The sequence below is a fragment of the Montipora capricornis genome, chromosome 8 (genome assembly GCF_036669925.1).
Source record: "Montipora capricornis isolate CH-2021 chromosome 8, ASM3666992v2, whole genome shotgun sequence".
Classification (NCBI taxonomy): Eukaryota; Metazoa; Cnidaria; class Anthozoa; order Scleractinia; family Acroporidae; genus Montipora; species Montipora capricornis.
In genome coordinates, this window is record NC_090890.1 from 13,125,455 (window position 1) to 13,137,954 (window position 12,500).

General features: G+C 40.9%; 1 protein-coding gene across 1 annotated transcript in view; it reads left to right on the forward strand.

Moving 5' to 3' along the window:
- LOC138059102 (NLR family CARD domain-containing protein 3-like) overlaps positions 1-12,500 on the forward strand; it is an 82,790-nt gene that overhangs the window by 62,213 nt on the left and 8,077 nt on the right. Inside the window, exon 10 of the mRNA XM_068904621.1 lies at positions 1,990-2,055. Within this exon, the coding sequence (XP_068760722.1) occupies positions 1,990-2,055 (66 nt within the window). The remainder of the gene's footprint in view (positions 1-1,989; positions 2,056-12,500) is intronic.

The following is a 12,500-nucleotide window of genomic DNA, read 5'->3' on the forward strand; positions in this document are numbered from 1 at the left end:
AATACGTTTCCAGTCTATAATACCAGAAATGTTATATAAGGAATTAAACTTAGATTGGGCAGTAGGAGGAATCTGGATTCGTTAGACCAGGGTGTAATAGATTGATTTTGAATTCATTGTAGTTACGTCTTGAACATCATCGTCTGAGACGATTTTGTCAATTTGGTTGTTATTATTCTCTCCATCTTTAAGGAGCATTTTCCAGTTTGGCGGCATAGCGGAAAAAATGCGTTGTAGCAGGAGGTAATCTGACAAGGAGAGATTCCTCCCTCTAAAAGCATCCCAGCTTTTTAACTTAGAGTTGTTTGAGAGAATATCTCCAAGTTTCACAAAACCTACTTCTTTTATTCTCTTATTGTATATTGATTGCTTGTTAATCAAGAGGTTCTGGTTGTTCCAGATGATCTCATTTAAAACGTCCTGTTTTGTAGCTATGATGTCATGATGGCCATTGAAGTCAGACCAAGCTTCAAGACATTCCTTATAAGAAATTGGTAATTTGCAGGGTAGGCGCGATGGATTGAAATTGCACTGAAGCAGTAGTTCCTACTTCCTACTTCCTGAAGAAAACTTTCCAAGGGCTAACGTCATCATCTACATACCTTTTGAGACACACAATTCTTTGAGTTTTAATTAAAGATTCAGGTCGAGGCATTTTGAGGGCACCATCTTGATTTTCACTAATTAAGGCTAATCTGTTGATTTTGTCTTTGCCTCTGCACACAAAATTGAATATCACAGAATTTATGCTTTTAATGATATCCTCATCAAAGGAAATAAGGGAGGCTCGAGACAAACTTAGGCATAAAGCGAATGTTTTGACTCATTGAATTTTACCAATTAGTGTTAAGTTTCTCCATTGCCAGCAACTTAAAGACTTTTTTGATGACATTAGAGTTAAATCAGCTAGAGGTTTGCATATTCTTTCCGTTTACATTTTCTCACTTCATCGCGGTCTGGAAAGGGGGTGGTCCGCCTTAAATTTCGGCATATTGACAATACTTTCTTTCCCTCGACAAACTAAAATAAGTCCCACTGACTTTAGTACATCGTTTGTTTTGATTGAAAAAATGTTTCTCGTATGATTCTCTGCAGTTGAAACATTTCAAGTATATTTAACAATAACTTTTTTTTTAAAGAAACGCCCCCAAAATATAGAAAACTGGAAAACTAGAGCGGAGGGGTTGGCGCAGTGGTAAGATCTCTACCTTCCGACCCTAATGTCCCGGGTTCCATTCCCGGTTCTGGCGAGACTGGAATATTGGGCGACCTTCTTTCCCGCTAAAGTTCACTCAGCTTTCCATCCATCACAGGTCGGTAAAATGAGTACCAGCATGCATGGACTGCTTAGAAGTGGCTGCCATTTGCGCCTAGATATGCTTACAGTCCGCTGGGGGTAAATTGATCATTGTAAAGCGCCTTTCAGACGTTTGTGATAAAGGTGCTATATAAATATACCACTTTACTTTTTTACTTTAGAATAAAAATAAAAAGGCCCAAAAAATCACGCATATGCTTGCCGTGTTTGTAGATCATGGTATAATGGCTCATAACCCGTGATGGCTTAGCCAATCAAAACTCTCGAATTGCATTATCCAATGATCCACTTTTTAATAATAGGAGATATGTTTGTACATATAAATGTGTACTGTCTCACGAGTGAGAAGTAAGCGTTTTAATGGCAACGTGAACTCCACATATATATTTGATGATCTCGTCTCTATCATGATAAAAACATTGTACTCCCAATGCGCATAACTCCAAGATCCAGTCCGCTCAGGGAACAGCACCACAGGAAAAACGCATGGCGCATGCATGCGTATTATTTACCATGAGACCAAAGGAGCCCTTGCTAGTTCTAATCCAATTCATCCATGAGCTGGCTCCTAGGAGCCTTTGATCACTGGTTTTGGAGACACTGTGATCACAGCAACCTGTGAAAGATTTCTGTTGAAATGTGGTTGACGTCCACGATGTTCTTATCTTTAGGTACAAGCGAAGAGGTTTTTGAGCCGGCAAATAAGCAGAGAAAACTAAAGGAAAGCCAGTGTGAAGGTTGGTTTATAGTACAAATGTGATGCATAGAGAGTACGAATTCAATGTCGTCTTAATTTTGTGCGCTGTATTATTGGTCAAATTTTTGAAGCATGCTTAATGCTTGTGTGAGTTAAAGGCCTTCACTACACTATTTTATATAGGATTCTATTAGTGTAGAGTATACGGGTTAGGATTTTGTATTGAAACGCCCTCGTTCTGGGGTCAAGAGTGACTCTACCCAGTAATTGATAAATACGTTTCCAGTCTATAATACCAGAAATGTTATATAAGGAATTAAACTTAGATTGGGCAGTAGGAGGAATCTGGATTCGTTAGACCAGGGTGTAATAGATTGATTTTGAATTCATTGTAGTTACGTCTTGAACATCATCGTCTGAGACGATTTTGTCAATTTGGTTGTTATTATTCTCTCTTTCTTTAAGGAGCAGATTCCAATTTGGCGAAATGGCGGAAAAAATGCCTTGTAGGAGGGAGGAGGTAATCTGACAAGGAGAGATTCCTCCCTCTAAAAGCATCCCAGCTTTTGAACTTAGAGTTGTTTGAGAGAATATCTCCAAGCTTCACAAAACCTACTTCTTTTGGTCTCTTATTGTATATTGATTGCTTGTTGAACAAGAGGTTCTGGTTGTTCCAGATGATCTCATTTAAAACGTCCTGTTTTGTAGCTATGATATCAAGATAGCCATTGAAGTCAGACCAAGCTTCAAGACATTCTTTGTAAAAAATTGGTTATTTGCAGGGTAGGCGTGATGGATTGAAATTGCACTGAAGCAGAAAACTAGTTCCTACGTTCTTAAAATATTGAGACAAGAAAACTTCCAAGGGCTAACATTATCATCTAAATACCTTTTAAGAAACACAATTCCTTGAGTTTTAATTAAAGATTCAGGGCGAGGCATTTTGAGGGCACCATCTTGATATTCACTAGTTAAGGCTAATCTCTTGATTTTGTCTTTGCCTCTACACACAAAATTGAATATCACAGAATTTATGCTTTTAATTATATCCTTATCAAAGGAAATAAGGGAGGCTCGATACATAAACTTAGGCATAGCGAATGTTTTGACTCATTGAATTTTACCAATTAGTGATTACGTTTCTCCATTGCCAGCAACTTAAAGACTTTTTTGATGACATTAAAGTTAAATCAAAGTGGAGCTCTTTACTTTTATACTGATCATAAGTAAAAAAGATATCCATTATTTTAATAGGCTCGTTCACCTTGTTTATATCGAGAACTTTGTGATTTCGATAAGAACTTCCTAACCAGTAGGCTTCTTTTTTGTCCTTATTAAGTTTAAGCCCTGAACATCGACCATATGTGTTCAATAAGGAACTAAAAGAATCATAAGATTCTTTATCACGTAAACAGTTTGTGAAGTCATCGGCGAAGGCGATGCATGTAATTTCTTTGTCTTCTACTACTGCCTTTTAAATCTTGATTCTGTTTGATAGCGGCAAGTAGGGTTTCCAAAGCTGAAATAAATAAATAGGGCGAGAGAGGATCTCCCTGTCTAACCCCACTTCCGATAGAAAAAGCGGAGTTGCTACGCCATTATTCATAATTCAACTCGATATATTAGTATAAAAAAGACGTACCCACTCAACAAAGGATTCTCCAAAATTGAAATTTTCCAAGGTTCTGAAAAGAAAGTTCCAACTTAAGGAGTCAAACACTTTCTTAAAGTCAATGGTTACCACGAGACCGGGAAGATTGTATAACTTTGTGTTGTCCATAATATCACCCATAGTCCGTACTGCATTAAAGATGTTCCTTCCTTTTTACATATTCATATTCATCAGCACTAATTAAATCAGAAAGAACTTTCTCGAGTCTTAATGTTATTGCTTTGGACGCGATCTTAACATCCACATTTAACAAAGAAATGGGTCCTCAATTCGCAACATATCTTTTATTCTTGTTTTTCTCCTCAACAAGTTTTTTAGTTTTTATTAGAATAATACCTTGTTTTTGGGAGTTTGCTAATTCTCCTTTTTCAAAAGAGCTGTTTAAGGAGTCGACTAAGAGATGTCCTAAGATTGGCCAAAATACTTGATAAAATTCTGCTGTCAAGCCATCGTTACCTGGGGATTTTCCGTTTTGAAGCGTTTGTAGAGATTTAAAACACTCCGCCTTCATTTAAAGTTGGTAAACGACATTGGTCAAAAAATGCATCGCTTGCATTGTTATGATTGGGTGAGTCGCGGTTAGAATACAATTCAGTATAGAAATGACACAATTCTGATAAAATTAATTTAGGATTAGTTATTAATTTACCGCCTTTGTCAAAAAGGTTGCGGACGTAGGAGTTGCTCATCTTTCTACTTTCTAAATTTAAGAAATAGTTGTTATTTTTATCACAGTGTTCATACCAGTTGGCTCTAGAACGAATAACATTGCCTTGAATAATACAATCGTACAGTGAGTTGTACTCAGATTTGATCTTTTTTAGCTGTATAGCATTATTTTCTATCGGAATAGTGTCAAAAATCTCTTGCCGCTCTTTCAATTTATTCTCGATTTCACAAAGACGGCTTCTCCTTTCTCTTGCTTTTGTTTTGGTATATTTCATTGTTACTTGTCTTGTTTTATATTAATTAAATCCCACAAAAGGCCTTTGTCTAACACATCACTAAATTCTACTAATCACGTAAGTAAATACTTTTAAAGCTCATCTTAAGACCCATCCTCGAAGACCCAGGGGCAGATCGCGGAGACAAGGGGAAGTCTAAACTGGCAAAAGAAAACTTTAAACAAATCCCGCACACTTGGAAATACGCTACTGTAACGACACCTGCGAAAGGTTCAGCGTATTTCTCCGCAGATATTCCGAACGATTTCCTGTACATTTTGTGCTATGATTGAGACTTTTCTCCTCGAGCCAAACCTTTCCAAACGAACCAGGCGAGTATGGCGATCAAGTGATTTCCGTGTAGGAATACGAAACGACTTGCCTGCTGACCTCTCATTGGGCAGAAAAACATAAAGAATTTCTGGCACCAATCAGAATTGAGAATTACCCCGACTGTCTGGAACTGGCTGGTAAGAACGTGTCCCCAGGGGCTCTTCTCGCCCCACTATGCTTTTCTTTTGCCGGTTTAGACTTCCCCTTGCCTCCGCGATCTGCCACTGGTTCTCCAAGGATGCTTAAGACCCTTTTTTTTTAGACATGCATATACTTAACATCGATTTTAATAATACTTTCCCTTAATATTTATCAATTAGTTTTTACCACATTGTATATATATATTCTTAATTTATTAGTCCTTGCCATATTTTTAGTTAGATATTTATCTATTATTTGTCGTGTTTATAACATAAGCATGTGCATCTGATCACAGTCATGTAAAGATGCGCACTAGAAATGAATAAATTATTATTATTATTATTATTATTATTATTATTATTAGGGAACGTTGTCTTTTATAAGGTTGATATATTCTGGATCTTCTAACAGGCTAGAATTCAATTTCCAATATGATGGTCCAGTTGGTTGCTTTTCAACACTGTTAACCTGGAGCACTATAGCGGCGTGCTCTGTGTGGCGTCAAAGGGCTGTGTTTGTTGCATTCTTGACTTGGGAAGGGGTGGCGGGTGTGGTGCATTGTAGGCTGCTCCTGAAACCCTTGTGCAGGTTACGCAGTTGTCAATTAAGGTTTTGACGCGTTGTTGGCCTTCTCACACATGTCCAATATACATGAACTGAGTCGGGTCGTCAATTGCTGTTGACGGCCCGACTCACCGGATGTCGGGTCGTGAAGTTGAAAAAGGAAGTAAGCTGTACTGCCGAAGTCGAACTGCCTGGGGCACTTCAAACAAATATCTCGACGGATCGTGACGATCCGATCAGGTCGTGACGACCCGTCATTTGAAAAGTCGAACCGACTATTGGAAGTGTCAGATGGGGAGAGAAAGAAAAACTTCAATGAGCAAAGGAGGCTATGCTGCTCAAAAATGTTGTATGCTTCGTTCTCAGACGGTAGCGACTAAAATATCGATATACGCATAGAAAAGTATTAACATCGACCAGAACAGCATTCACAAATGTTGCGAATGTGTCCTTAATGCCTTGACAACATGCTGTTTAGAAACAGAAAAAATGACTGACTGTAATAGCGCTCCGAAATGTTGAATGCTTCGTTCTTAAAGCGTAGCGATGGAAGTGTCAAATGGTGAGAAAGAAAAACTTCGATAAAAAAAGGAGGCTGTGCTGCGCAAAAATGTTATAAGCTTTGTTCTCAAAGAGTAACGACTAAATATCGCTATATGCATAGTAAATTATAAACATCGACCAGAACAGCATTCATGCTTCGTTCTTAAAGCGTTGCGAAATCGCCGTACACTGCCTCAAAACATCCAAGCGTAGCGAAAATTGCCGCAAGCTTCCTAAAAGCAACCAAAAATGGTGAATGGTTCGTTCGTTCACGGCTTAGCGAAATTAATACCCTGACAACATGCTGTTCAGAAACAGAAATAAGGACTGCGACTGCAATAGCGCTCCGAAATGTTGAATGCTTCGTTCTTACAGCGTAGCAAAATCGCTGCACGTTTCCTCAAAACATCCAAGCGTAGCGAAAATCGCCGCAAGCTTCCTAAAAGCATCCAAAAATGGTGAATGGTTCGTTCGTTCACGGCGTAGCGAAATTAATACCCTGACAACATTCTGTTCAGAAACCGAAATAATGATTGACTGTAATAGCGCTCCGAAATGTTGAATGCTTCGTTCTTAAAGCGTAGAGAAATCGCCGTACGCTTCCTCAAAACATTCAAGCGCACCGAAAATCGCCGCAAGCTTCCTAAAAGCATCCAAAAATGGTCAGTGGTTCGTTTTTATCGAAATTAATACCCTGACAATACGCTGCTTGGAAATGTTGTATGCTTCATTCTCAAAGAGTGGCGGCTAAAATACCGATACAAGCATGAACAACTATCATCTTCGTCCACAATAGCACTCTGAAAAAATGTTGTGAATGTTTTATTCGTAGGTAGCGAAATTAATACCCTCACAACATGCTGCTCAGGAATGTTGTATGCTTCGTTCTCAAGGAGTGGCGGCTTAAATACCGATATGTGCATGAACAACCATAAACTTCGTAGCACTTACAAATGGGTGAATAATTTGTTCGTTCGTGTTCTTAGTGACATATATATTCTGACAACATGCTGCTCAGTATTAAATTTTTTATTTGCCGTTCCCAAAGAGTAGCGACTAAATACTGATACGTGCATGGAATAAATGTCACTATAAATAAAAGAAAAGAAAAGAAAGGAGAGCATCGCAGTTGCGTAGAATTTTTCGTTTGTTCTTAGAAGAAATAATACCCTTACTACAATTGTATGCCGTCGGCTAAAAAGGATGTGTGGAAACAATTGAAAGACCGGTTAGATTAGAACTCGCTGTTGTTGAAAGCGTCGTTTTGACGTTTAGAAAGCGTTCGTTCCAAAATCGTTCAAAAAGTGGTTTCCTTTTTTTCTGAAGTGTCACAACGATACACGGAAAGACCTCGTACAAAAGGAGAGCATACCTATAACGTGTGGGGGGGATAACTACTTGGTCACGACTTTTAGAACGTGTAGAGCCGTTTGTTTTTTTTTTTTTTTTTTTTTTGGGGGGGGGGGGGAGGGGATTCGGCGATCAGTGTCTTGTCTGTCCTGGCGGGTCGAGCGCAAGGCCGTTCAGGTACAGATACTTCAGGTAATCGAGGTCGTAGTAGAACCAGACGTGTCTCTTTGTATCTGCGTTATTGAAGATAAAATCTAGTTGTCTTGCCTGTTTCTCCGCCAACTGTTTGTCGCTCATTTATAACCCTTTCAAGAAATTCGTGTACCTGGGAATATCAAAAACTAAAATGGCAAATTTACCAATTTTGGGTATACCGATACGTTACAACATCACTCGCAGGGGACCAAATACAATAACAAACCTACAACACAGTCTTGCCAAATTCGTTTCCAGCCACAATTGTAAGCTCACACCCGACGTACTTTTTACTATCCTGTGTCTTTAAAATGTTAAATTTGTGTTTCATCTTAGAGGCTAGCGCTTCAAAATTACGTGACGATCGCAAACTAACATAAATATGAACAACGAAACAACTGTGTCCCGGTGGATTGACATCACCACCTCGAATGACGGCCCGTCACGACCCGTCAACATTTTTAACCGGCCTCAAAGCCTCCAGTATCTTCACATGCACGATCTTTTTTTAAGTCTCTCACCACCTGACATTTCCAACAATCAGTTCGACCTTTCAAGAAACGGCTCGTCACGACCCCTCAACAATTCCAGTCGGCCTCACCACCTCCACTATCTTCACAAATACAGGTTTTTTTTAAGTCTCTCACCACCTGACATTTCCAAAAGTCGCGTCGACTTTTCAAATGACGGCTTGTCACGAACTAGACGGGTCGTCACGACCCGTTAACATTTTTAGCTGGCCTCACCGCCTCCAGTATCTTCACAAATACACGTGTTTTTCTAAGTCCCTCACCACCTGACATTTCCAATAATCGGGTCGACTTTTTCAAATGACGGCTCGTCACGAACTACGCGGGTTCTTACGACCCGTCATCATTTTCAGAAAGTTCCTCGAACCTTCGTTAAAATAGCAACTTCCTGTTACTTTACTTCCGCAAACACCACGACCCGACTTAGGCTTGACCGGTCGTTTTCACCAAAAAGTCGACCCGACTAAGTTCGTGTGTATTGGACAACCCTCCCAGAAGGAACCCAGTAACTTTGACGCAAGGCGGTGAGTGTTGAGTTGACACCTGCATGAAGCTGCTTAACGAGGGTGGAGTGAATTACTAAGTCTTTAATTACGAAGTGGTCTTTGCTTGGTAGCAACAGAGGAAATTTAGCGTTGTCACTTAAGGGGGCGTTGTGTATCCTCCCGCCACAGAGTAAAAGACCACTGGCATCAAGGAATAGGCGAAGCTCACGTACTAAGGTTGTACGGTGTCGTAACTTTGAAAGGAGGTTGTCCACGTCGGCATGAAAAACAAGGGATTGACGATTCTTGACCCATTTTGTCATGGCATGATCGTATTCCACAGCTGTGATAGGACCCTGTTGGCTGTCTTTCTTTTGGAGACGCTGGACAAATCTGAGAACATAGGCAGTAATTCGAAGAAGCCTTGGTAAACTGCTAAAATCCGATGGATTGATCGGGTGATGAAGGCCTTGCTGTTGAGCTGGAACCGTGCTGTTTGTAGTAGACTCATCAGTAGAGGTTTCAGTGGTCAATAAGTGGAGAACCTCTGTAGTAGGCCATGAAGGCCACTGTAATCGGTTTGGCAACCATTTAGGACCATACTTCCACAGTGAAGAGGTCTTAAGTTGATCTGCTGTTATCCCTCTTGTGAGCAGATCAGAGGGGTTTTCGGTTGTGGGGCAGTACTTCCATCTGGAAATTGATGTCAAGTCTGCTTTACTTCTTGGATGCGATTGCTGATGAATGGCTTGAATATTTTGGTGCTGTTAAGCCAATGAAGGACGATCTGGCTGTCAGACCACAATGTGACCCTTGTAACTTGCAGTTAGTTGTTCTTGTAGATATGATGCCAAACGTGCAGCTGTCAGAGCTGCCATAAGTTCAAGTTCTGGAAGGGTAAGTTGCTTCCTTGTCGGAGCAACACGCGACTTTGCCATGGCAAGCGACGACTGGTTTCCACGTACTAAGTAAGCAGCGGCTCCATAGGCTTTCTGGCTTGCGTCCGCAAAAACGTGTAGTTCTGTGTCGTTGCCGTGAACACAGACATCAGAAGTGAAGTAGCGACTCCGGAACTCAAGTTTGGTTGCATTTCCTATCTCCTTCGCTAGAACACGCCATTTTTGATCAAGAGAGGGTGGAAGTGGTTCGTCCCAATCTGTCCCTTCCTGCCACAGTTCTTGTATCAGAATCTTGGCAGCAGCTGTGACCGGTTGGAGTAGGCCGAGTGGATCAAAGACCTTTGCTGTTTCTTGTAAAGCCTCTCTCTTGGTTGATAACGGATGGATAGAAGTTGCTTGCTTATATGAAAATCCCACTGTGTCTGAAGTTATGTTCCATAGTATGTCAAGTACCTTTTTGGCTGGGCTTGTGTCAAGGACTTGATCCTTGGCTGCAAGATGCTGAAGTCCAGGACTGTTTGAACTCCATGACGTGAGATTGAAATCCACTGGTGACATCGTGTTCCTGGCATCTTGATAATAGTTAACTGCTGAACCATCATCACTTACTCCAGAGGCGAGGTCGTCCACGTACAGATTTCTTAACATATCTATGCTGACTTGGTCTGTAGACTGTGTGAGGTGTTTGTTGAGAAAGGCATTTAAGATGAAGGGGGAGCTTGTGGCACCAAACATAACAGAATTGAATCGGTATACAATGCATTCATTCTCCGAGTCATCTGCATTAGATAACCAGTAGAATCGTGTGGCATCTCGATCGGCTTCGTCCAGGTTTACATGTAAAAATGCCTTTTCAATGTCCGCAGTTATGCCATACTGGATGGAGACGAAATCTTAGAAGTATACCAGTAAGGTCATTGAGCAGCGGAGGACCTGGCTGCCTGGCTGTAAGCAATCATTCAAGCTGGGTTGATCACCTTGTTTGAAACTGCAATCGTACACGATGCATAGAGGAGTTGTGGTGGAGTCCTTGTGGACAGCATGGTGGGGTATGTAGTGACATACTTGGTTGGTTGTATCTGGATCTTTCACCATTTCACTGAAACCTCGAGACTGATGTCATTGTACAAGTGTAGTTTCTCAGGATTTGCAGATAGTCGTCTGACCATGGAGCGAGTTCTCTGCTTAGTAATTTTCTGCATTTGATTGTAAAGGGGGATGTTGTGGTCGCCATGGCAACCTTGCACTGTACCGGCTGTCCTCCAACATAATAGATGTGTCTTGATAATACTTATAATAGATGTGTCTTGATTCAATACGCCAGAAACGTTCCAAATCAAATTTTTCTTGTTGATGCTCGGTCACAACACTTAACATAGAAGTGTTGAGGTTCTCCGAATGGTTACTTTTGGAGAGGGGGCCCGAGAGGAGACACCCTATCTTTGATTTGGCTGCTGTGGGACCTGGACTCTTGATAACTTCGTTTCCCACTACATCCCAGTAATGATCCTCGCCGATTAGAATATCAACTGTGAAAGGTGAATCATCAACGTTAACGTGTGCTAACGTCAGTCCCCATAAATGCGGCAAGTCCCTTACATTGGCGCCAGTGTAAGTAGTGAGGGGTGCAGCGATTGTTGATACAATGATCACGTGAATGGGAATGGTCTCCTCTTGAGTGGTTTCAAGGCAAATGGTAGCAGTGTTAATGCGCTTAACAGATGATGTGTTTCCACCGAAAGTTGACAGGGATATTGCCTCTTGCGTTTCTGGTTTCAGATCAAGCTTGGCTGCCACATCTGATGTAACGAAGGAGCGTTGAGATCCCTCGGTATACCTTGCAGCGGTTATGTGATTTGCATTTAGATACTGAATGACGATTCAGACAGTTAAAGCATGCCCTTGCGTCACGTACAATTGAGTGTCTCTTTTCCTTATCTGTCACAACATTGCAGTCATTTGGACTGTGTTCACCCTTACAAAAAAGGCACATTCGTTTGGTGGGGCGATCACCACTGTTAGAAGCAGAAACAGGTGTACGAGGCCTTGAAGCCGTGAGAAATGTAGCAGTAGTAGCAGTTGTTGAGTTGCCACTGAATTCATAATCACAAGAAGTGTTATGTCCCCCCTGTAAGATTTCAATTTCATTCAAAATTGCCTTACGTAAATTATCAAGTTGCCACTCCTTGTTTCCACTTTGTCTTTGCTAGATTTCTCTTAATCCCGTTAGGTAATTTCTACTGAATGATAGGAACAAGAATGTCCCCATAAGTTTCTGTTTTCTTTCCCCTGATGTGGGTCTTAAATGATCGGTGGGTGATGATAGGTTCAGTGGTGCTTCCATGTGTGCGTTGATGACCTTGTGGGGTCGAGCGAATCTCTCTTCCAACAACTGGATACTCTTAGCGTAATTAGCATTGGTTAATGGCAACTCGGCAATGACTCTTTCAGCTCCGTCACGTAACTGCGCTCTCAAATAATTGAACTTTTGGACATCACTAATTGTAGAGTTATCGTGTACTGCAGACCGGAAAGTGTCCCAAAATGATTGCCATTCAAGCGGGTTCCCATTAAACGATGGTAATACAAGTTTAGGTAAACGGTTACTTTTAAACGAATGACTTGTACTCAGCGGCGGCGATGTAATCAGTGAATTCTGTGATGAGGCGGATAGATTACAAGAGTGATCGTTACCTGACGGAATTGGGTTGAATTGTTGATTTTCTTGTTCCGTTTGCGAGGTAGATGGAATGGATGGTTGATTTTCCTTTCCCATTTTCCCATTTGCAGCTGTTGTGGTAAGGTAACGCCAGTATCTTGATGAGAAGA